Source organism: Otolemur garnettii, unplaced genomic scaffold (genome assembly GCF_000181295.1).
Source record: "Otolemur garnettii isolate 467f Iridium unplaced genomic scaffold, OtoGar3 scaffold00137, whole genome shotgun sequence".
Taxonomy (NCBI): domain Eukaryota; kingdom Metazoa; phylum Chordata; class Mammalia; order Primates; family Galagidae; genus Otolemur; species Otolemur garnettii.
In genome coordinates, this window is record NW_003852532.1 from 4,685,296 (window position 1) to 4,712,015 (window position 26,720).

The 26,720-nt window shown below is 37.8% G+C and overlaps 1 protein-coding gene across 2 annotated transcripts; it reads right to left on the reverse strand.

Annotated features, from left to right (window-relative positions):
• Positions 1-209: 209 nt before the first annotated feature.
• LOC100957258 (alcohol dehydrogenase 1C) lies at positions 210-14,099 on the reverse strand. Of its 2 annotated transcripts, none has more exons than XM_012810562.2 (9): positions 13,999-14,099; positions 11,098-11,199; positions 10,405-10,543; positions 8,324-8,411; positions 8,005-8,224; positions 6,062-6,322; positions 3,789-3,924; positions 3,248-3,386; positions 210-536 (listed from the first exon to the last, which is right to left on the reverse strand). In XM_012810562.2, the coding sequence occupies exons 1-9, from the start codon at positions 14,014-14,016 to the stop codon at positions 512-514; spliced, it is 1,128 nt and encodes a 375-aa protein (XP_012666016.1). In that variant the 5' UTR covers positions 14,017-14,099; the 3' UTR covers positions 210-511. The 2 variants fall into 2 exon arrangements, with proteins under 2 accessions (XP_012666016.1, XP_023374165.1); XM_023518397.1 differs by lacking the exon at positions 13,999-14,099 and adding an exon at positions 11,471-11,560.
• Between the last annotated feature and the right edge of the window lie 12,621 nt (positions 14,100-26,720).

Sequence of the window (26,720 nt, forward strand, 5' to 3'; positions counted from 1 at the left end):
ACTTATAAATATGAGTCTATCCTTTATAATAGTATAGTTTTTTATCCTGGAATTTTGATACAATTTATAAAAATAGAAAATATATGTAGTGGAAATGAAAGTAGAAATAGAAGACTTCAAGTCCTATAGCCTGGTGTGTGTGTTCAGGGCAAGTGGAGAGTCCCCTCCACTGGACAACAATGCCTGTGGGTTAAAAAGATACACAGACATACAAGAAAGCACAAGAAGTTTATTTCTTCAATAAGAAAGGTGACATAAAGTAGAATGATTAAGAAGGATGATTAACTGGGCTCAATTCCCCATATGATATTCAACATCTTATCCAGATTTCCCTTGGATTTTAAATGTTTGCTTGAAAAATAATCTCATATCAATTTCTATTTCTTTTGGAAAGTGGTCATGTGTAATTGACTGATAACATCTCTGCAGAACAGAATCAATGACATTGCCCAGTCTGTGCTGTAGAGGGTGTGGGATGGAGGTGGCTGGCAGGGAAGGCATTGGTATAGTCTCAAAATGTCAGGATGGTACGGATGCTGCAATGGGAAAGAAAAGACACTGTGTTAGCACTGAGGACAGTCCACACTTGTGCAGGTGAGAGTGCCCCTGAGATGATTCAGTGAAAATGTGTGTTCCCAGCCACTCCATTCCCATCCCTATGCATTCGGGTCAAATCAAATAAAAAGATAGTTCATCTTTTTTTGTTGTTGTCGCTTGTGTTTTTTCCAATCTTAGGCTTGTTTATAACATCCTCAATATGACTGCCATTTAGACTTCAATTCTACATTAGCATCCTCAAAAAAAAATCACTTCTGACTGCCCTTGTTCCTGGGAAATGAAGGAATGTAAAACAACAATGGGTAATACAGTATTCTTAAGTACTAAGTTTTCCTATTTGTCAGATACTTTCTAGATACTTTTCATGCCTTCTCTCATGTAACTCTCAACCTAAACAACAATACTACAAGGTAGTCTTTCATTTTTTTAATTTTAGATATTATAAATACTGAGATGTAGAGAGATTTGTAATTTTATCTGGGTCATACATTTAATATGGAATGTTGGGATTCAAAATTGCGTGAATATAAAATTGTATAAATTACAAGATACTAGTCTGGAAGAACTTACAATTTAATAAAGTGAAGGCCATGCTGAAAATTTAATAGAGTTTTGATACAGAGATGTTTAAGGATTCTTAAAAGTAAATAATAAAGCTAATTTGTATTAATTCTAAGAGATTTCATTCTTATAAAGATTAGAAATACAACATTTATGCTTGGCATTACACATTTTATCCTTTATAAAAACCATTCTCTGATGGATAAATGCTAAGAAAAGATGGTCTTCATGCTTCTTTAAGTTTTTTTACATAAATATGTATGACAAGTATAACCATGTTTGTACTTAACTTTGAAATAGATAGTATACAGAAGAAAGTAAAATAATTCATACTCTTACAACCTAGAGATAACCACTGTTAATATTTTCTTAAATTTTAATCAACTTTTTTCTAGACATGTGTACATGTTTTACTGGTCTTATTGAAAATGTGGAATTGTATTGTATGCTCAATTTGTATTCTCCATTTTATGAACCTTAGATTATATCAGGGGAATCTCCCATTGTAATGAAATCATTTCTTTCTAATGACTTCATTTATTTCTAATATATGATAGGGATTTATTTAATAATTCTCTTAATGTGGAACTTCCAGGAGGTTTCTTATTTTTTATATGACAGATAATAGATAAAAACTCTTAAGTGCATATGTATGTTTAAATATTTGATTATTCCTATAGAATAGTTTTCTAGAAATGAAATGGCTTAGACAAAAACCTAAGTTTTTCCCAAGATTTCTAATATGAATTTCTCAACTGTTTTCTCAAAAGGATGTAACAATTAATATTCCTATAAGCAGCATATGTAAGTACTCGTGTCACCTTATCCTTACCAATATTGAGCATTACAATTTGTGATCTTTGCTTATTGGTAGATTCATGATATTAAAATTTCCTATTTAATTGTATGATATTCTCATAATGTGAATATAGGTACCCTTAGTGAATTCTTTTGTTGTTCAACACTGGGTTTGGTCATCTCCATGTTCGCCATTGTCTTTCCAACCTAATGATGGTGATGATGATAACTAACATTTGATGACTACTATATTCCATACACACACACAGGCACTTTGGAGGGCAGTGTAGCTTAATAGAAAGCGAACTGATTTGCTAACAACTAGATTTTTGAACTCTAGTTCCCCTGCCTACTAAGGGTATGGTTTTGTCCTAAACATGTTCTTTCTGAGTCTCAGTTTCTCCTTTCTCAATCATTGAAGTTGAAACTGGCACGTCAACATGGTTTGGGACTCACATAATAAATATAAATAAGAAAATCAGTAGAACAGCTGGTGCTCTGTAGACACGTGTTTCTTTCCTTCCTGAAGAATATTTGTCTGATGAACTAACTAGTCTAATATTTTATAGGAGTGCCTGGGAAATATCGTTAGGTTGAAAATCTCATGAAAGGACGTGTAGGGTAGCAGAAAAAGCATGGACTATGGAGGGATAAGGCAGGGGCTGGATATAACTGCCTATTACGAGTTCTGCTTTGAATAAATGCAGATGACACAATTCCTCTTACTAGATGACAGTGTTAAAAGCTAAAAGTAGGAAGTAGAATTTGCTTATTTTTCTAACATTTACAAAAAAGTAAGACAAATTTAAAATAGCATGTTGTACATTTCTCCTTTATAGAGACTTTTATATGTAGAAAAAACCTCTTTTTAAATTGCAAAAACAAACAAAAAATAAAACAAGTAACATCTGAATAGAAAAAAAAAACATAGTGTAGTGCTACCTTTTCCCATAATGAAAATGTTGGGGATGTCTCGAATATAATTTAAATTCACAGCCACTAAATGTCAGCCTTATTTAGGTACCAGGCTTCAGTGACTCCATGTTGTAATTACTATTGTGTGACCTGATCCTTGTTTTGGCAAAGATGACTATTCTCTTGTAAAGTAGGGCTGAGTGTCTCTCATTATTCAGATATGTTGTAACCAACTTAATTTGGCTTCAACAAAATAGGAAGCTTCCCACGTTATTATCTTATATTCTCTGCATGTGATGACTGAACTGATAAAGGAAAATCAGGGCACTGTAATTTTTTTTCTTCCTTCTACTTCTTAATCCTTGGTCAGCCAAGCCATTACCATAAACAAACAAACAAAAAATTTAAAATCTACCTCTTTCCAGCGCGAAGCAGATCAAATCCTTCATTTATTTTTTCAAAAGGTAGAACATTGGTTATTAGTGTATCCAATGAAAACTTCTTAGCCATAAAGTCAGCCACAAGTTTGGGGACAGAATCTTTACTCTTATAGCCTGAAAAGAAGACAACACTGTTAGCCGGGGTAAGAAAATTGGGGAGAAGACTTTCTGAGTAATGTTAAAATGAAAGTTTATGAAGGTTCTGCATTCCTCAGACTGCTGTTACTGAAGTCAAAAACTACAGAGTGTTTCATATCCTTTTTCAGTGCTTTGACTTAAAAAAAAAATCTCCCCAGGTAAACAAGGGTCCTTAGTCCTTATGGGGACACCAGAAATGTCTGCCTTGGGGCCTTCTGCCTTCTTCAGTTCCACATAGTTGATTTGGAGCCTACAGATACCACAGGAGTTTTGATTACTTCTTGACCTTGTTGCTTTTCAGAACTTGGCCTTGTCACTTGTATAAGGGGAGCTAATCTGATGTTAGTGAGAATTTGGCCCCCAAACATTACTACATACCTCCGAAAACACCTCCTTTCCAGGTGCGTCCCAACAACAGCAGTATAGGGTTCATTGAGAGGTTTTGAGAATAAGGAGGGACCCCTACAACGACACTTGTGCCACATGCCTCATGACAACATAACAGAGCAGCCATCTGGAATAAAAACATTAACACTTAATATCATCAAAGGGGACTCTGATCGTATTTACTGCGAATGCACAGTATCATGTTGTATCAATTTAGCTGGACTGTATGTAAGTGTGTGCAAGGACGAGGTGATGTCTTTGCTTCTTTTTTCCCCTTTCTGCCTAGGATAGTGCTATGGATTTAGGAAATGCCCAGAAAATATCTTCTGAATGAAAGAATGGATGAATACAGTTGTGTATGCTTAACGTTTCCTTATAAAGTAATAAAGTGGCAAACATCATTACAAACGGCTCTACATTCTGGTTCCTTAAATAAGGATACTGTTTGGTTCTCAGGCAATCTATGAGTTGGTGAATTTATTTTTCCTTGATTTTTCATTGATTTATTAAGAATATGATTTGAGGCTCGGCGCCTGTGGCTCAAGCGGCTAAGGCACCAGCCACATACACCTAAGGTGGTGGGTTCAAATCCCCAGCCCGGGCCCACCAAACAACAATGACGGCTGCAACCAAAAAATAGCCGGGCGTTGTGGCGGGCGCCTGTGGTCCCAGCTACTTGGGAGGCGGAGGCAGGAGACTCACTTGAGCCCAGGAGTTGGAGGTTGCTGTGAGCTGTAATGCCACGGCACTCTACCCAGGGGGACAGCTTGAGGCTCTGTCTCAAAAAAAAAAAAAAAAATATGATTTGAACCCTTTGAACTAGATTGTTTGATAGTGAAAAAGATATAATGAGTGAATCATCACCTTGTCTCTTTCCCACTTGATTGTTTGGATACCTGTTCTTTTTATACCTAGACATGTTTTAAACATTTTTTTAACGTGTATGGATTTTACTTTAAAGTACACTTCTTATTCCAGAACCTCAAAAGACAGTCCAGAATGTCTTTTCCCTCTAGTCAGCTTTTGAACATATTCTGTAGTAAGAAAATGTTTTAGGATTCCCAAGGCATATCACAATTAGTCCTTTGATTTTGGATTATTATGTATGGAAGACCAGGTATCCTCAGAACATGTGGCTGTCAGGCACTGGTATCTTCAAACAAAGTTAACAATCTAGTTCCCATGAGAAAGTAGAGGGAAAAAATAGAAAAGGAGTATAAGAAGAAAAGCAGCTTTGGAAAAGTTGGATTCTCTCGACACTTATGTGTGAATAGCATATTGTCCCAGATAAAGGCTACAAAGGGCTTTACTTTCAGGGTGCTGCTCCCCTTTACCACATTGCCTGGACTTATAGGAGAACCTGAACATGGGGATTTGTTGGTCTCTGCAGACTTTTTCAGTAGGATTCTAATGAAAAAGAAAGTGTAAGAAAAATATAACTGGAGGTGTGTTTCCCATTACACATGGTGGTATTTATAATTATTTGAAAGTAATGGGATGCATATTTCAAAGGTGATGTAAGCACTGCAAGATTGGGGATAGTATTCATTTTAGTAATGCCCACTGACATTTATTGAGAGCTTACCACATGACAGGTACCAGTGTTCTAGGTATCTTACATGTATGATATCATGTAATCTATACACAATGCAAGATACATATCTCTTAAATTTGGGAGAGGTTATATCTGTTGAATTTTCAAAATACTCATTTCAACACATATTCAGCACCAGCTGTGTGCCTGGTGCTATCTGGTAAAATATAGTAATACATTAAAGTAGTCATTTTCATTGGGGCATATTTTGGTTAATAAAATGATATTTGATCTAAAATTGCTCATTCCTTTTGGCCAGTGTGTGATATGTAAAAATAAATTGGAATACATGTTTAAAGCATTTAAACAACTGTTGAGCCATTTTTGTTAAGAATGTGGGGAATGAAACTTACCAATTTGGGAACAGAATGTATATTATTCATATTTACTTAAGTTTCAAGTTTTTACCAGTAATTAATAAAGTAAATCTGTAATGGTTCAATTAAAAAACAAACCCTTTTTCTTATCAAGAGGAAATATTTCTTGACACAGCATTGTTTAGTTGATGGAACAAAAGATTTCTCAATAAATCAAACAAACCTGGTAAAAGCAGGAGATATGTCATTCATTATTTTAAAAATATTCTTTATACGGAGTATTTATATTCTGACGTCTAAAAGCATACTCCAGATTGCAGACACAGAAATCTCAAGGCACATCCTGTACATACCATAGTGTCAAGCCGACCGATGACCTCAAACGAAAAATCCACTCCTCCGTCAGTCATTTCTGCTATCACCTCCTGGATGGGCTTCTTGTAGTCTTGTGGGTTGATGCATTCAGTGGCACCTGCCTCTTTGGCCTTTGCAAATTTATCTTTATTGATGTCCACAGCAATAATCCTGGATGCTCCAGCTGCTTTACAGCCTATGATAACAGACAGGCCAACTCCTCCCAGGCCAAACACAGCACAGGTGGAGCCCCGGGTGACCTGGATTTTCAGAAAAGGCAAAAATAGATTAAGTAACAATTGTTAGAACATGCCTCAGCTTTATAAATGCCATGCCTTGTCTGTTATCAAGAGCTACTCAGACTCACATGTCAATCTGCCGTCCAGAGCTCCTTTGGCTTTAGTTATCTCATGTTTAAATGGAGGGGGTTGAACTACTTAGGGGTTCTCAAACTTTCCATATTAGAGGCATTCGAGGGACATAAAAGAAATTTCTCACTGCTGAGGCCACAACCATTGCCAATTAAATCAGCATCTCTGTAGGCAGTACCTTATCCCCGGGTGACTCCAATGGGAAGCCCAGTCTGGGAACCCAGGACTGGATGATCTTTGAGTTTTAGATGTCAGTGACTGCAATCTCGAAGAGAATCTCATTGCTTAAATCCATTGATAGCCAGCTTTACCCACAGGCAGTTTGTGGAAATGAAATTAGTGGAAAATACTACTTAAGGAGACTCAAAAATTATCCAATCAATATCTTAATAATTGACTCCACATCCCATTAGTTAAGACAAGTATAGTCAAGACCAGTATATCCCTGCATTATAAAATACATAATAATTAACAAAAAAAATTGTCTCTATTTTAATAATGAGTAAAATCTATTACTGAGTACTCTCAGCTTCTGCTCTATAGGTAGGCTCACTGAGACCACCTGCCCATTCTCAAAAGACTAAGTCCAAAAGTCACAGAAATCTGGGCAAGATGTGCTCTAAATTGTTTAAATTGGCTAAAGGCTATTAAACAAACTTTGTCTTCTACAGTCAGCCTTAGGGTATCTATTCACTTATTCAATCACTAAATGTTTCTCTGTACTGTGTGGTACAGTACTACTTTCTCCCTTATTTAGAAAAAACTAAGGGTTGTGATGGGATTTAAAAGTGCTAACAATTGTGTAGTGTGATTTAAGATTAAGCAAGAGATTGGAGGTGAATATTCTAGCATCGGCTCTCATGCTAAGCAGCAATGAGCTTTGTGTCTCTAGATCCCAATGTATGAAGGGTACTCATAGACTTTCAGCCTGTTGGGAAGAGGAGACTTTAAAGAATTTTTCCTTGAAGTTGACCACTTCTGAGGGGTATGTGAGTGTGTGTGTGTGTGTTCACAGAGGGGGAGGAGGTGTAGCAGTGAACTCCCATAATGAGTGAATTAAGTATGTAACTGTATTACTTTTCTTAGAAAAATCCACTGAGTGGATGACTTTTGGTTTGGAGATCTATCGTAAGGCTTTCAGATCTACCGGCGATCCTAATGGGGGGAGTGGTGGATCTTCAAAGGGAAACTTCATTTATCTTTGCTGCCTCAGAACCAAGCATAACCTCCGTGCCTAACATATGTCTAGGTGATCTCTAATTGTGGAATAAAAGACTACAGGAGTTCTCAGCCCTGAAATTTAATAATCACAAAAGGAAAAAACGTGAAAGAATAATTATCGAAAGTGAAATCTTAGTTTTTCTTAACCAAGTATGAACAGCTTTTTCTCTGTGATAAAGGGCAGAATTTTCTAAGGAATGCTATCACTTCCTTCTTGGGACTGTTTTTCTGCTCATAATCAACACCTCACATCTATGAAACATAATCTCTGATTCTCTTGAGAAATGGCTTCCTTTGTGGTTCCCGACAACCTGAGGGTAACTGGTCTTATCACCTGTTACCGTTCCTACCTTGGCAATATTGACTGCAGACCCATAACCGGTTGTAAATCCACAGCCAATGAGGCAAACTTTCTCCAGGGGTGAAGCTGCATCAATTTTGGCCACAGACATCTCATCCACCACAGTGTACTGGGAGAAGGTGCTGATGCCGAGGAAGTGGTTGACGGGCTTCCCCCTGCATGTGAACCTGGTGGTGCCATCCTGCAAGCTCCCCTGATTCTGGCTCAGTCTGGTCAGTGCAACACAGAGACACACAAGGGCATGAGACAGCAGCATGAGTTAACTAAGTGCAAACTCAAGGGCTGAGCAAAGAGTATGAGAAACCTACTTGCTTTTCAAGCAGAAGTTGCCTTCCGGGTGTTTACAAACTCTGCATTTTCCACACTGAGGAGTAAAGAGTGGGATGACTTTATCACCTGGGGAGATAAAATAATTTCATCTTAAATTTTCAGAAAGTTATAGGGCAAGACTCAATTTTGTGTGTATGTATTAAAGGTGTGTGTCTTTGAAAAGTCTCTAAGAAAATAGAGTCTAGTCACATCTGTGTCATTTGTCATTGCTGGCCCATCCTGTCATTGGTTTGGGTTTATATGTGTCTGAAGATTCCCAAAGAGGAAATGTAAATATGGAAAATAGCATGGATATAAAAATTATTTATCTCCCGGCTTGGTGCCTGTAGCTCAGTGGCTAGGATGCCAGCCACATATACCAGAGCTGGCAGGTTCAACGCCAGCCCAGGCCTGACAAACAATGACAACTATAACCAAAGAATAGCTGGGCATTGTGGCCAGCACCTGTAGTCCCAGCTACTTGGGAGGCTGAGGCAAGAGAATCACTTAAGCGCAAGAATTTCAGGTTGCTGTGAGCTGTGATGTCACAGCACTCTACTAAGGGCGACATAGTGAAACTCTGTCTCAAAAATAAATTATTTATCCGTATTAACAGTTATCTTTTATTGAGTGTTCTGATTTCTCCTGAGGGGTTTACCCACATCATCTTATTTAATCCTTAAGTAATTAAATCTTAAATATTCTCATGGTAAGTATCAATAAAAATTTTCAGTTGAAAGAGTCTTCCATAGTTCCACAAGATTTGGAACAACCTGGTATTCTGTTATAATTTGAGTTACAATAAAAATGAGCATTTTAATAACAAATTATTGGTTCTTTGAAATGATTATGCTTTTTTATTATCAAAGGAATTTTTTTTTAAATCTTAGTAATTTTTTGAGGAAAACTAACCAAAATAGGCCAAAGAAGAATGCAATAATTCCTCTGAAAACCCCAACTCTCAACAGTGAGTTAGACAGTTTCTTTCTGGATAAGATTGACTTTCAAATGTTCTCAGTTGATGATCTGTGATTTTTCCATATCTCTTTTCCCTGCTGTGGTGAAGGAGAGGGAGTGAAAGGCAAAGATAGCATTTTATTATTAAGTTATTTGTAACTACAGGAAGTAGTAAGACCAGAAGCTCAAGTAGACCTTTTCATAAAACATTTTCCGTTCACAGTCTAATTGTTTGGTTAGGCAGAAGTTCGAATCTACTGGCTAAAATGAATTTTTGGAGTTAAACTTCATTTTTATTTATAATCATCTATTCCATCTATCCCAAAAGACCAAGACAAATGGCTGGCCCATTACGTTTTATAGATAAACTATGTGGAAATGATGGTATGAAAATTTTCTATTTAGTCACCTTTTACCTCTAAAAGTATTTATATTATAATAACACAATGAAATTAGGGTTGAATAAATATCAAAGATAAAAATAAATTGCAATTGGTAACCAGTCCCCTTTAAGCCTGCATGGCTAACGGTAACACAGCAGACATTGTTTATGGCCAGATGCCTTCTGCTGTGTTCCATTTTTTCCCTTTCCTTTAGTTGGTTTCACTCATTCCATGCTCTAGAAGTGAGGCTATATTGGAAGATGAAATTGCTGAACGGGTCCATGTTCTACCTAAGAAAAGATCATATTGATTCAGCCATAGCCACACAGCCTCCACGTTGTAACTCAGCACAGAACAGTTTGCATACACTTCTCTTGTCCCTTGCTAGTTCTGTTTTGGCTCTGGCAGAAGGCAGTGCCCAGCAACACCAAACTGGAGTGACCAGGTGAGGAACTCCACACTGGCAGGCGCTGCTTCTCCTGTGAGCTCACATATCCATAGGCTCTCACCTGGTGTGTGGCATCTTGCAGAAATATTTGTTGAAGGGGAGAACGTCTGAGTGCCTGAATGCATCTGTGCCTGAGCCAGATGGGGAGGGAAGGAGAGGAAACCTTCAAGGCCCAGCTGATCTGTGACCTTGAGCAAGATTTTTCATCTCTTGTTGCCTCAGTTTCCTCATCCAGACTGGATGATCTTGGGGTCGTGAACCAAGGAACCTCCCTTGAGTGTGAATTCTGTACCTGGTTTGACCGTGGTCACCCCTTCTCCAATGCTCTCCACGATGCCGGCAGCCTCATGGCCTAGTATCACAGGAAAAGGGACGTACATGGTGCCATTAACCGCATGGTCATCTGAGCGACAGATTCCTGCAGCCACCATCTACAGAGTAAAAAGAAGGGGATCACATTTGGGAAAGATTATGACCCTCCAATGCATTCAACATGTACAATTTTATGAAATTGTGCTCCTATAATGTGTTCAAGGATTCCTAATGGTCCCTACTATTACCCAATACAAAAGGTACCCTTTATTCCCAAGCAAGGGTTAATGTTAAAACCCTTCTCTACCTTCTTTTCCTGAATTAAACAATTTAGAATAATCTGTGACATAATTGAATCTGAAATATTTGTCTTATATGATACTAGAATGCATTTTTTATAGATTAACACCAGGAAAGTATTTAATATTAATTTATTTAAAATCTTTCTATATATCCTTTTGCTCTTTTTAAATATACAGGCACAGAAGTTTTTATTTTTTTTCCCCCTGAGATTATATGACATATACTCCCTGGTCACTTTTTAAAAAATTAACAATTCATGTTTACATATATCCTTGACAACAAATGTAATGGATTTTTGGTATTTTCTATCTTTAATATTTGGTGAATTTTTTAAACCTAAAATTAAATAGAAATACAAATAAAATTTCACCTTGATCCGTACTTCATGGGCCTTAGGGGGTGCGACCTCCACCTCCTCGATGGAAAAGGGTTTGCTTGTCTCCCATAGCACAGCCGCTTTGCATTTTATTACCTGGAAAATCAGAGAGGATAACTTATTTTTCCCACTCTTGAAGTCAGTAGTTGTATCTTTTCATCTTTGTATAGGGATCATCTAGTCCCCTGTGAGATAACTAATAAATTCTCCAAAGAAATGAATACCTCTGGTTTACAAAGAGAATAAAACTATAATATCTTTTTTTTAAAGTATAAAGCAATATCATAAGGAAAAAGAACCAGAACTCAGTAGTAATATAGTAAGATGTTGAGATAAAAGAGAATTTATTCTTTTAGACTATCCTTACGTTTTTTTCCCTCAAAGGTATTTATTTCTGCTGTTTCCCATTGCTGTCCTAAAAGTCCATGTTTACCCACTGTTGGCTTGTACATGAAATTCTAAGTCACTATTATTTTGCTGACACAGCCAGTGTCTGTTAACATAAAATCTATTACTTCCTCACTCAGTTGTCTTCTTAGGACCAAAAGATATGTCTTTATCATAACTTGCCCTCGGCCCTAGGATGCCTTCTCTTTCTCTTTTTTGTCTTTTCTCCTCTCACCACTTCTGGGTGCTACTTGTTTGCATCGCTCGTTGAAGCTTAGCTGTGAAAATCTGTTTTGCCATCTAATTTGAGTGTAGAGATTCCTTCCAGAGTAGATTTGGGACACAAATTACAGACGTTAGAACTCATGATGTTTGCACATCCACAAATTTTTAAATTGGAAAATTGTGTGTTTGAATTTCTAGTTAGCATAGCTTATCCATAGATGCTTCTAATAATAAAAGTTGAACACATATTTTCAGTGGTTGCTAGCAAACCTATCTTCATTGTTGTAAAATCTTTCTAGAGAGAACTGTCATTGCAAAAATGATAAAATCAAGAACAATTTGTTCTTCCGACAATTCATTTTCAGAAGTTGTTAAATCCTTCCACTTTCCAGGGTACTTGACCTGGGCCATAGGAAAATGAATGAGAATCCTTGAAAACATAGTGGCAGTGGGAGGTCCTAATCATCAAGTGCCTAGGCTGTGACGGGCACATTTTGGCTTGTGCTGGGTGAATCACAGGCTCTGTCTTCAAACCCAATAAGGAAGCTACCACGGCAGTATTATTTAATTATTTGCCTTATTTTATGAATGGAAATATCGACGATTAATTGACTTGAATTGAATAACTTTCCCCAAGTCACAAAGCTGGCTGTCCAGGGAATTAAGAGCAATCCAGCCTTACCTTTTCACTACCCCATGGTAGTTAAAAGTTAACAAAAAGTTAAATAACAACAGCAACAATAATAGCTTAGACAAACATTTATTGATTTATTTCTACAAAATGTTAATAACAGCAACAATAATAGCTTGGACAAACATTTATTGATTTATTTTTATTTATTGATTTATCACCAGGTATGATTCTAGATGCTTTACAGCAGTTCTCAACCTGTGGGTCGTGACTTGTATGAAAGGGTTGCAGCATTAGGAAGGTTGAGAACCACTGCTTTATAGCATTAACCTATTAAAGTCTCATAACCCCTTTATGAAGTAAATGTTAGTGTTGTCATCATTTAGCATTTGAGAAAAGTAAAATGCAGAAAGTTCAGATATAAATGAAATGCTATCAAAAGGCCAACTTATTAACATTGCATCCCAGGAGGGAGGAGTGATTGCCTGTTTCATCATTTACTATTTTCATTAAAATGACTATTTTATACTTTTGCTCTATGAACTCATTATTCTTATTAAGCTGTGCTTTGGTATATTTAATTTTTCTTTTTCCTAATTGCTTTTCATTTGGAATGCAAATACTAATAAGTAATGGGTGAAAATAAAGCGAGGTGGACTAAGACCACTGACAATTGGCCACTCATGTGATTTCCAAACAGTTTTACTGCTACAAGCCTATTATGTCACACAGTATGTATAGAAATGTCAGAATCTTTAAACTGAGATCATAGTAAGACGTTTCACTGTGTGCCCCCCTCCTAACACAACACAGATCCTGGAAAGGTTGCACAACCTGTTGTAATTACATAATTAAAAACAGGATCTGGTTATATTGAATCACCATATGCATGTCTCTGAACTTGCCAGCACATTGAACAAATAAATATCACTTTGTGGAAGACTTAGAACCTGTTTTTCCAGTGCTAATATGAGATTCAAATTGGGTTAGTATTAATATTCCATAAAATCCTGTGGACTTTTGTATGGAGAAGATACTGTTACATAAGATTTCTGTGGACATTGCCTAAATTGTGACATCACAGATCCCTTTTAATCAATATTTGCATGTTGATATTCTCTTGCATTTTTAAAGAGATACTATAGTAAGTGTTAAAGCATAATTCAATCTTCTCAATCAAATTCCTCTCACAAAAATTTTGTCAGACTTAACTTTCTAATGTTCATAAAAAGAATGTAATTACAAAGAGTAACACATTTCAATTATGATATTTAAAAGATTACTTCTTTTCTTCTTTACAGCTCACATTTCTCTGAATAAAGATAAGTTCTTGACAGTCAGACTTTTCTGACTTTGGAATTACAAATTAGTTATGATTAGCTTGGAATAAACTCACTTTACTGCACATTTATTTAATGTAGGAAATAAAGACTTTAACAGACACAGATTCTATACATTCTTGTTAAAGTTATTTAGGAATAGCCCATTTTCCTTGTAGTTCAGTAGATTATAAGTTGTAGCATAGGCTGCATACTATATACATTGCATCATTTTAATTTAGATATGAATTTTAAATTAGTCATTGAATACTGTATCCCTCTATTTACTTTATTAATGAGAATATATTTCTAACAGTCCTGTTTTTTGCTTACTTTTCCTGCTGTACTCATGTTGTTTCTGTCTTCTCTGCAGACCGGGAGACTGATGAGTTCTAGGGGACCTCTTCCCTGCTTGAGTGCATAAGGCAGATTTATTGCACGGATATTTTGTTTGCTTGAGTAACACCCAAATCTACATGTGATCTGTGTCTTTAAGCCACACCCATCAGATTGCTCTCAGCCTAAGTCAGAGAAAAGGGCACTGAACCAGCACTCAAAACCTTGACATTATGATACGCCTTTTTCAGATAATATTTTGTTATTATTAGGTTAAATATTTCCCTACACGTGGATTTTAATCTTCCTTTCCCTCTTGAACTTCATGTTTCCCCTCTCTCAATCCCGCATTGGTCATTCAGATTTCTGCTTTCCCTTTGTCTGAACTAAGCTCCAAATTGGAATCCACAGGCTGTAGTTAGGAAGGAGCAGAACTGAGGAAGCAGGACACATGAGGTAGGACAGAGAGAGCCAGGGGCTGGAGGAACGTACCTAGTCCAGCACTGTCCTCTTCACAGAAGAGCATCAGATGCCCAACCAGTCACAGCAAAGGTGTCACCATCCCCGGCATTTCTACTCCATGCAGCTCCATTCAGCGCTGACTGAGCATCTCCATGTGCTAGGCTCTCTGCTGGGTCCAGTGTGGTGGCAGGGATGAGTAAGATAGGACTTCTACCCACACCAAGAGGCAGTATGGGGCAGTAGTTATGGCATGGCTTTTGAGATCAGGCAGGTCCCATTTCTCACTAGCTGTGTGAACTTGGCCTCACTATTTAACTGTTCTTTGCCTTGGCTTTGTTATGTGTAAGATGAGGATGAATAATAGTACTACTTGAAAGGACCGTTTGGTGAGTCAACGAAGTAATTCATGTAAAGCATGTACAGCAGATAGGGTAATCTTCAATAAATATTTGCTATAATTATTCATAAAAAGAAGCTCCCAATTTGTGAGGGAAAAGGCACACAAGTAAGCAAAGCAGACTATCCGGGCAGTGCTGTATGAAGGGAAGGCACTCTGATTGTAACAATAAGAGGAGGCTTTGCAGAGAGGAGATATTTGAGTTAAGAGACTAAATAAAGATCATTTTGGCAAAGAGACCAAAAATTTACGTAGTTATTCCATTATAAAACTCTTATTATTCCATTAAACTTTGTTCAATTCCGTAAGTACGGGTAAGAGAATATGAGTTCGATTTTTAATAAATACCAAGTCTTCTACCAACACTTGGAGACCACAGTACATTTAACTATTTAATTACATGTATTCTGTCAACATATACACATAAACATAAACTGCATATTTCTCTAGACTTGTCAATGGAATAACCTTCATGTCTGTTTCCAAGGTCACCAATTATGCGGGTGTTCCCATCAATAGGAGGGGTGCACTACTCCACCCAGCAGAGAGGTGAGAAAGGCCTTCTAGCTCTTCACTGTGGTCTTATGAGCATTGGGTGGCATCACTTCTAGAGAATGACCATTAAATTGTTCTCCTGTTCTCCTACCTTGACTTATGGGGAGAGAGCAAAGGAAAGGAGTATGGCTACTTATCAGATAGTCTGGATGTTATCAAGGAATTGACTTGCTGCAATCAATTTGAAAGACTCATTAGATTGGTGTGTTTAAAGAATGATGGGCAAAGATAGTAGGGTATCAGAAATGATTTGAATTCTTAATAAATTGGTAGTTTATTTATGAGGCATAAATTTTCAGGAAGCTAATGGTCACAACTTACTTAGCACCTACTATTCACAACTCTACTGGGAGTTTTTCCCATACATTATCAAATATAATTCTCAGAGCAACCCTGCAAGGGTGTTTTATTATTCCCACTTTACAGATGAAGTAAGAGAAAATCATAGGTCCCTGAACATCTTTTCTAAGTCAGAGATGTTGGATTCAAGGACAGAACTCAAGCTGGTATTAATAAGAGTTTTATAATATGAATATAATGGTCTATCATAGAAATATTAAAGGATAAGAAGTGAGTAGTATATCTGGAACAACTGGACCTCAGGAAATAATGGACTGTCTCTCATGGTTGCTTCTGTCTGTCTTTCTCTCTGAATCTGAATACACCCTGGCCCTAATTCTTCCATATTTTATGTGGAGCCTGTCTTCACTCAGTTGTGTGGGGTCTCTAGCCTGGTCAGATGACTGGTCAGGAAGCAATCAGTTAAAATCAGAAGGTTCAGGTTATGCAGGCGTATGATGGCATATTATTTTTAAAGGTGTCCCAAGGCTGGTGTCTGCAGCAAGATCCTAAGTCACATGCATCTGATTCAGAAGCCCATATTCTTTCTGCTATTCTACACAAAAGGACACAAACAGAGCATGAGGAAGGCACTCAGCAATTTAGCCATAGAAAATTCCCCCACATTTTGTAAGCCTAAGAGAAACCACTGTAACTGGCAAGGAGCTTAGAAATCATACCCTCCAAGTTCCTTGTTTTATAGGACAAATGACTTGGCAAAGCAGTGTGGTTAATGTTTACTTCAAAGGTATTTGGAAAGAATAAAGACATGACTGTTCTTGTGAATGCATAAAGATTCTAATAGCTTTCAAGTATTGTGGAGTTGAGGCAGGCTAAGGAGCCCAAGCTTCAGGAGAAATATGTTTAATGTACCCAAACTAACACCACAAATCAAATATGCACTTCATTTCATGCTGACAGTGAAACCAAAATTGGTAAGAGAGTTAAAGTTATTTCTTTTATCAAGTTAGAAAATATTTTGCCAACTTGGTCCTGATCCTGACATAAAAAGCCTGTATGGAAATGTTTGTTCATAGATCTCCCTATGAAAGTTTTTGGGAGACATCTCAGAGAAGCCAAAAGGCAAAGCTGTACAGATATTTTTGGGCAGTTTCCTCTGAACACCAAAATAAAAAACTCTAAATGTGACAGCAAATGTTTTAGGAAAAGTTTTTAGATCAATGAAGTGCTGTGCAGATGATCATTTTAAGATGATGCAGAAAGAAAAATGTTAGAAAATTATTTTAAAAAATGCAAAATGGCATGATTCCTATAATCTTGACAATATAAAAATACATACGAGGGAAGGATGCAATCTTGAAAATAGCTGTCTAAGGATAAAGAATCTATGATAATTTTCCATAGGGCAGTATTATTTTCTTTGATCATCAGATTACGTCACTAATAATAGCCATAATTTATTGAAAGATTATTTTATTATGTGCTTTACTTATATCTTTTCTTAAACTTCAAAATGTTTTGGGAGTACAAATGTTTTTGGTTACACGTATTGATTTTGTTATACTCGAGTCAGAGTTATAGGTTTGCCCATCATCCTGAAGAGACAAAACTCTGCCACACAAAATCAAGAAGAAGGAAGCTGATTGACCACTGGAGCTGGTTCCCAGAGGTCCTCTGACTGTGGGGGGAGGGTGGGCCTGCAGCCAAGGGCTCAGAAAGGATGAGAAAGGCAGAAAGGTGAACAGGTCATTCTTTAAGAAGGCTGTCAGTAAAGGGAAGCAAGGAAGAAAACAGGGCAGCAGCTGGAGTTAAAAATAGATGTACAATATAGATAATGTGTATACACACATTATACATTTTTATATATAATTTATATATTTATATGCAGAAAAGAATTTTTTTCTGTTGTCTCTTCCTTCATAGTCACTGTTTCTTTCATTTTATTTCCTTTCTGCTATTCAGTTGTTCTCTGTATTTTATATTGTTGAATGGTCGCCTGGGATTGATTTATAAGTTCTGAGCACATGAATGGTGTTCATCCACTACTGAATGTATTATAGGGTAATATGATGGCTTGGAGGCTTATTTGGAGAATCCACAATGACAGAATGTTTAAGTCCTTTCTTTTTCAAATTTCTCAAAGCAAAGATGACATTTGTCTACCTGCCAGCATTCTGGGAACACAGTGGGGAAAGAAGATTCTGGGAGAACCTATAAACCCATTATAGGTTTATAGAAGGAAGCCAAGATGACAATCCACTTGACGGGAATGACAAAAATCCATGACAAAATCAAAATTGCCCTGAGATATCACCTAACGCCAGTGAGAATGGCCCACATCACAAAGTCTCAAAGCTACAGATGCTGGTGTGGATGTGGAGAGAAGGGAACACTTTTACATTGCTGGTGGGAACGCTTTTACATTGCTGGTGGGACTGCAAACTAATACAACCTTTTTGGAAGGAAGTATGGAGAATCCTCAAAGAATTGAAACTAGACCTCCCATGTGATCCTGCAGTCCCATTACTAGGCATCTACCCAGAAGAAAAAAAATCCTTTTATCATGAGGGCATTTGCACTAGACTGTTTATCACAGCTCAGTTTACAATTGCCAAAATATGGAAACAACCTAAATGCCAACCAACCCAGGACTGGATTAACAAGCTGTGGTATTTGTATACCATGGAATACTATTCAGCCACTAAAAAAGATAAAGACTTTTACATCTTTTGTATTAACCTGGATGGAGGTGGAACACATTCTTCTTAGTAAAGCCTCACAAGAATGGGGAAGCAAGAATCCAATGTACTTAGTTCCAGTATGAAAGCAGTAGATGATCTAATACAAGGTGGAGGGAGGGCAGGGGAATAAGGGAGCGGGGAGAGAGGAGGAGGGAGGGGGATGGGAGGTCACAGTATATGGCACACCTCTTGGGGGCAGGATGCAATTATAAAAGGGACTTTACCTAACAAATGTAATCAGTGTAACCTAATTCTTTGTACCCTCAATGAATTCCAAACAAAACAAAATAAAAATTCACAACTATTCAGGTTAACCCAGAAAGTCTGAGTATTTTAATATTTCAAATTTATAAATCAGAGTACTTTAAGCTTTACAATAACATAAAAATCAATTAAAGAAATAAGATGCCAGATGACTCACCTGTGTTTTAAGTTTGTGACATTATTCAGCTTCTTTGAGTCACTATCTGTCTTAAGTAATTTTAGGTTTAGACATAGCTAAAAATAGCCTGACTGAAAAAAGTCTCACCCAGCTCCTCCTAAATTGAACATTCTACAACAACTATTGAGAGAGTTCTCAGCAAGGAGCAAAAGTCCTGAAAACTTATTACCCTAACTTGGAATTGAAAACCCAGATTTCATATGAGAAAAAATCAGCAAAAGAACTCTGGCAACATGAACAATAAAGACAGATCAGCATCCCCAGGGGATCACAATGGAGCTATAGCAGTGATCTCCACCTATAAGGAAATTGTAGTAATAGAATTGGAATTCAGAATATGGATGGCAAAAAAGATGAATGGAATTGAAGAGAAAGTTGAAACCCAACATAAAGAAGATCTCTGTAAATTTCAGGAAATTAATGAAAAAGTCACTAAAGAACTTGACAAAATTAGGGAGGATATAATTAAACTGAAAGAAATGAATGAGGCTGGGGGTGGTGGCTCATGCCTGTATTCCTAGCACTCTGAGAGGCTGAGGCAGGTGGATCGCTTGAACTCATGAGTTTGAGACAAGCCTGAGCAAGAGTGAGACCCCATCTCTACAAAAAATGAAAAACTGAGGCAAGAGGATCACTGGAGCCCAAGAGTTTGAGATTCCTGTGAGCTGTGAGGCCATGGCATTCTACCATGGCAACAACTTGAGACTCTGCCTCAAAAAAAGAAAAAAAAGAAGAAGTGGAAGAGTCATTCAGGTATTTTTCAAACTGCAGCAGAAAGTTTCACCAACAGGTTAAACCAAGAAGAAGAATCTCAGAGCTTAAAGACAAAGCCCACAAGCTAATTCAATCATATAAAGAGACAGAGAAGAGAATTACAAGGGCAGAAAAGTCACATAGAAGACATGGAACTATGAAAAGCAAATAAACATACAAATTACAGGAATCCCTGAGGGAGAAGAAGAAAGTAGAAAGTGCTAGAAGCATGGAAAATCTATTTGAGGGAATTATCATGGAAAATAGAGATCCCAACATTGCTAGAGATGCAGATGTCAGATACAAAGTGGTCATCGAACTCTGGGAAGATTTATAGCAAATAGGATACCTCCAAGACACATAGTATTCAATCTGACCAAAGTCAAAGTGAAGGAGAAAATTCTACAAGCAGCTAGACATAAGGAACAACTGACCTACAAGGGAAAAAAAACACCTATGACTATAATAACAGCAGATGTCTCAATGGAAACCTTGTAAGTCAGGAGGGAGTAGGCATCCATCTTCATTCTTCTTAAATAAAACAACTACAAGCCTAGAATTTCGTATACTATAAAACTAAGTTTCATATTTAATGGAGAAATTAATTCTTTCCAGACAAGCAAACACTGAGGGAATTTGCCAAGTTCAGACCTGTCTTGTCCTGACCTGTGAGAAGTACTAAGACCTTCAATATACATAGGTCAACACAAAAGACGCTCCCCAGTGCAAAAATCCCCGAAAGCTAAAGGTCAGAGCCAAGTCACTACAATGACTCAAGAGGTAAAACAGAAAGATCTACTAAAGATCTTCTTTATCTTTAGTAGATAAAGATCTACTAAACAGATAGAACAGAAATCCACCCCACTTACCAATTTTTTCAATAAATGTAAATCACTTGAACTCTTCACTCAAGAGACATAGGCTGGCTGAATGGATAAAAAATAAATAAATAAAAGCCAGGTATCTGTTGTCTCCAGGAAACACACCTAACTCATAAGGAATCATTCAGACTCAAAGTGAAGGGATGGAAAACAATATTCCATGCAAATGGAAACCAAAAGAAAGCTGGTATAGCAGTTCTCTCATCAGATAACACAGACTTCAAATCAAAAATAAAGACAGACAAAGATGGCCATCATATAATGGTAAAGGGTACAATTCAACAAGACATAACAATCCTAAATATTTATGCATCCAAAACAAGTACATCTAGGTTCATAAAGTGTGGGGAGAGGGTTCTGGGTGGCAGGGCCCCCACGGCCTGGGAAATGCTCAGGGAGTGACCCCTCAACCACTTCTCCTACTCCAACAACATTCTTTCCACCTGCCAGCAGTCACGTAGCCCATGCATACTTTCCTTGTTATTGGCAAGCACACAGTTTTTCCTTTTTAAGGTTGATCTCTATCTGATGTGCTAAGATTTACCCGACTTTGTTAAGATGCTGTATAAACAAAGCTGTTTCCACAGTTCAGATGCTGGCTGTAGCCATCAGCTGCATCAGTCCTCCTGACACCATCCCAGCTCTTGGCTCTTGTCTTTCATGGCTTTATTTCTCAATTTCCCACCATTTCCACTCAGGCCAACTCTCCCTCCTTACCCCAGGTCATTCCTCTCTCACGCTGGGTCATGACACGTGGCACTCGAATGGATACGCAAGTACAGAAAAGTGAGTCCAAACAGGTGAGGGAATCCTTGTTCCCCACCATTCCCTCTCTAGTTCACACAGGTCCTGGAGTACAGGAAAATGGAGGCAAGCAGCTGAGGAAAGCCTCTGTGAGAAGAGAAGTGGAAAAAAGTGAGCAAAGTGAGATCGTATGTTAAGTTTGGGGGGTAATCACAGTCGGGAGTAGGTCTGTATGTCTGTGTGTTATGTTATGTGCCTTTGATTTCACTGGAAATTGTTAGGTTAAAACTAAAAACTGTAGAAACTGTAAGGCTGAGGGCAAAAACTGGAAGTGGTAAGGCTGAGGGCAAAAACTGGAAGTGGTAAGGCTGAGGGCAAAAACAACTGGAAACTTTGTTCAGGAGGTTTCCCGAGGAAGGCACGGCACTGTTAAAACTGCAGTAAAATGTGAGGTATCCTGGTAAATATTACAAAAGGCCTTCGGCACAAGCTCATGAGAACATCTAGATGGCTTTTCTTACTTCCCAGTGCCAGAGGCTGCAGATCAGTGGTATTAGTCCTTCTTTGGAGGCGGGAGTTGGGACAGGTGTGGTCCCGCAGCTCCTTTTGCTTTGGTTTTGGTAGATGCTTTGAGTGGTGAGGATCTCTCTCCTGATGACTGGAGGTCAGTGGCTAGGGCTTGCCTTTCTGGAGAAGATTGTTTATTGTGGAGGTTTCCATTGATGAGGAGGCTGCTGAGCAGGCAGACAAAATAACATTCCTTTTACTGTAGAGGGGCTCAGGCTTCTGTGACAAATCAACTACATTATCCACCTGAAGCCTATCGGCAAATGAATCAATTAGCCTTACAAAGCTTGGAGAAAGCTACCAACCTCTGGAGTTAAGACTGAGGAACTTCTAACTGCCCCCTTCTGTCATCATCCATGTTTAGCAGGAAGCAGTTTGGAGCAATCAGCACCCCTTTTCCCCTAAAGGCAGTCAGAGCTATTTAGAGAGGGAGGATTGATACAGGATGGACTATTCCTCTGCATCCTGCAGACTGCAAATGTTTGCTTACCATCTGTTCCTCATCTTGGTGTGAGCCCTCGTGGTCTTTTATCAGGTCAATTATAGCAGATGGATTTGACCCATGTTTCTTTCGAAAAACTTTTGTTCATTTTATAGTTGACACCTACTCTGGTTTCATTTTTGCCTCTGGTGAACCTGTTAAGTATGTTATTGCTCATTGTTTAAATGTTTTTGCTGTTTTAGGAATTCCATGACTAATTAAGACAGTGGTCCTGCTTAGACTAATAAAGCCTTCTTTTCCTTTTGCTCCACTTTCTCTATTGCTCTCAAAACAGGGATTTCATACAATCTTCAGGGCCAAGGAATTGTCAGACGTGCTCATCACTCTTAAAATTCGAGTTTATAAATCTCAAAGGGGGAGATATACCCCAGTATGGCTCATAACTCTTTACTTTGAATGTTCATATCCAGGGACATACAGCAGCAGAACGTTTGGGAATGCACCTAGTTCTAAACATCCTAAGAAAAGATTCTTTGACTGGTATTTGGCAAGAGCCTGACCCTGTTCTCATATAGGGGAGAGGATATGTTTGTGTTTTTTCTTGGAACAGCTGCCAGCCCTCATTGGCTCCCTGAATTGAGCCAGAGGAACTTGTTGAAGAAGCTGAGACTGACACCCCAGGAGATTCATCACTGAGCCAAGACAACATGGAGTGCAAAGCCCCTGACATGGGAACAACTGACGAAGCTGGTGCAACATTGTGGGGAGCCAGTCTCCCCTGAGAAGTTTTCCTCGTAGTGATAACTATTATCATGTTTGTTATGCACAGGTGGTGTTTGGACATTTGTAGTCCTGCCAAATTGGATAAAGACATTTTTGTCTTCTGTAGGGGTAGAGTCAAATGATTCCTTCAACTAGAATAGTTTATTCACAAATTGAAAAAATATAAAATAAAAAGGGAGCGTATGTGGGGAGTGGGCTGTGGGTGGCAGGGCCCCCCATCCTAGGAAAGGCTCAGGGAGTGACCTTTCTCCTCCTCTAACAACGTGCTTCCCCCCGTCAGAAGTCACATAGCCCATACATACTTTCCCTGTTAGCGGCAAGCAGTTTTTCCCCTTTACGGTTGATATTTACCTAATGTGCTAAGATTTACCCAATTTTGTTAAGACACCGTATAAATAAAGCTTTTTCCATCATTCAGGTGTTGTCTGCAGCCTCCGCTGAGTCAGTCCTCCTGACACCATCCCATCTCTTGGCTCCTGTCTTTCTTTGTTGTCCCTCTCCCTTTCATGGCTTTTTCTCAGTTTCCCACCATTTCCACTCAGGTCAACTCTCCCTCTCATGCTGGGTCACAAGAGGTTCCCCTCTCGGTCGGTAAGTGACAATAAAGCAAATTCTACTTCATCTAAATAAAATACAGACAACACTGGAATGACCAAAGACTTGAATACCTTTCTGACAGAATGGGACAGATCCTCCAACTGGAAAATAGACATAGTTAAAAATAGTTTGCTTTATTTTGACAGTGTTTGCCCAAGACTTTCTTTATTGCAAAAACAAAAATGACACTACTTATTTTACAATTACATAAGAATGTTTGGAATTTAAATATTTAGGAATTCTTTAATAACATTTTACACTATTATATTTTATTATACAATGATCATGGAACAAATTAAAAACATACGAATCAGTGTTATAGTGAAGAGTCAATAAAGATACCACATCCTGAATTCATAACTGTGAACAGTTTGTTTTAAAACCTTCCATGTATTTGCTTTCCCATTCTTTCTCCTTTCTTGGCTGTGGACTTTATAGTCATCTTTGACTTTTCTCTCCTTAAAGATGATTTTCATTATTACCCATCTTTTGTGATGACTCTTGGATCAATTTTCATCCTCATTGAAGTGATGACTTATTGCAGCAGTTTCCTAAATGGTCTTTTTATCTCTAATTGCTGTTATACACCACTGTCATACAAGTGTTCTTAGAATTCCAACTGGCTTATTTTTTAACAAATCTTCAATGGCTCTTTTCTATAGCAAAAGAATAACAAAGTCTAAGAGTTGACTCTAAAGAGTCTCTCCAACCATGTCAGTATATCCTCTAACTTCATCTCTCATTGCTTGACAATTCCAACTAGTCAAATTTATACATACGCACATATATAGTCATGTGTTGTTTAACAACACAGATACATTCTGAGAAATGTGTTAAATGATTTAATCATTATTGAACATTATAGAATATACTTACACAAACCTAGTCTACAAACCTTTATAGCGTGTAACTATACCAATCAGAAGACAAGGTACTGAACAGAAAATCTGTCAACTCAGCATTCTTTTGTTTTGTCTTATTTGTTTTTAGCGATAGGTTCTTGTTCTGTTGCCCCGTCTGAAGTGCAGTGGCATAATCAGAACTCACTGTAACCTTGAACTCCTGAACTCTTGCCTCAGCCTCCTGAGCCACTAGGACTACAGGTACATGCTACTTTTCCTGGATAGTTTTTAAATTTTTTGTAGAGATGAAGTAATACTATGTTGCCCAGGCTGTTCTCAAACTCCTGACCTCAAGAGACCCCCCCTCTTCCTACCTAGATCTCCCCAAATTCTGGGATTACAGGTATAAGCCATCATGCCTTATAATGTAACAGTGGCTTTAGAATATTGAACACATATAGGGAACCTACCAATAATGTATGATGTATATTACTATTGCTAATAGAGAACAGTTTGACAATAGTTGACAGCTATTAAAAAGAAGTATAGCACCACAGGAGATGAAGAACAAAAGAAATAAGCTAGCATATGAAGTGGAATCACATAATTAGAAAATAGAGAGGGCTGGCTATAAATATTAAAGATTTGAAATCAACACTAGACTCGCCTTACAAGTAACGCTTAAGGAAATCTTACATGTAGAAACAAAGGGATAACTACCATTGTGAAGACACATTAAAGTGTAAAACTCACAGGTAGAGCAGAACATAAATGAGTAAGAGAAAGAAATCAAACCTTTTCACTACAGATAACCACCCAATGAAGAGGAAGAAATAGAAAACTTGAATAAACCAATAACAAGTAATGAAACTGAAGCAGTAATACAGTTTCCCAGCAAAAAAAATCCAGGACCAGGTGGCTTCACTGCTGAATTCTACTGAACATTTAAAGAAGAACTGAGACCAATCCTTCTCAAATATTAAAAAAATTCAAAGAGGAAATATTCCACACTTATTTTTTGAGACCGGAATTTCCCTGATACCAAAATCAGAAAAACAACAGACCAATATTCTTTATGAAACATAAATATAAAAGTCCTCTACAAAATGCTTTAAAACAAAATCCAAAAGCACATCAAAAAGATTATGCACCATCAAGTAGGATTTATCCCTGGGATACAATAATGGATCAACATATGCAGATTAATAAAGGTGATACATCACCTTCATTACAACAGAATAAAAGGTATTTGATAATGCAGAAAAAGAATTTAATAACATTCAATGTTACTTCCTGATTAAAAAAAAAAAAACCTCAACAATTTAGGTATAGAAAGAAAGTACCTCAGGCTGGGTGTGGTGGCTCATGCCTGCACTCCTAGCACGCTGGGAGGTCGAGGCGGGTGAATTTCCTCACAGGTTTGAGACCAGCCTGAGCCAGAGTAAGACCTTGTCTCTAAAAATAGCCAGGCATTGTGGCAGGCACCTGTAGTCCCAGCTACTCAAGAGACTGAGGCAGGAGACTTGAAAGTTTGAGGTTTCTGTGAGCTATGACACTGTGGGTGACAAAATGAGGGTGACAAAGTGAGACTCTGTCTCAGAAAGTACCTCAACACTAAAAGGTCATACACAACAAACCCACAGCTAACAGGGGAACAGGAAAGTTGCAAGCTTTTCCTCTAAGAATTGCAACAAGACAAGAATGCCCACTTTCACCACTCTTATTCAACATAGGAACGGAAGTCCTAGCCACAGTAATTAGGTAAGAGAAGAAAATAGAGGGCGTCCAAATTGGAAAGAAGAAAGTCAAATTGTTCCAATTTGCAGATGGCATGATTTTATATATAGAAAAACCTAAAGGCACAATCAAATTCTTAGAACTGATAAAGTCAATAAAGTTGCAGGATACAACTTTAACATATAAAAATCCAGAACATTCTTAGACACCAATAATAAACTAGATGGGGAAAAAACAAAATCAAGAAAGCAATCCTATTTGCAATAGTTAGAAAAAATATGTTGAAATAAAAGTAACCCAGAGGGTGAAAGATCTCTCATAATTTTTTTTTTTTTTTTGAGATAGAGCCTCAAGCTGTCCCCCTGGGTAGAGTGTTGTGGCATCACAGCTCACAGCAACCTCCGACTCCTGGGCTCAAGCAAGTCTCCTGCCTCCGCCTCCCAAGTAGCTGGGACCACAGGCGCCCACCACAACAC

What these genes read in the sequence shown, in the direction of transcription:
- LOC100957258 (XM_012810562.2), bottom strand. An exon ending in CCCATGAAGTACGGATCAAG is followed by an intron (nt 10,544 to 11,097) that starts GTGAAATTTTAT and finishes TTTACTCTGTAG; the next exon opens with ATGGTGGCTGCAGGAATCTG. An exon ending in TCGGTCGGCTTGACACTATG is followed by an intron (nt 3,925 to 6,061) that starts GTATGTACAGGA and finishes TTTTTATTCCAG; the next exon opens with ATGGCTGCTCTGTTATGTTG.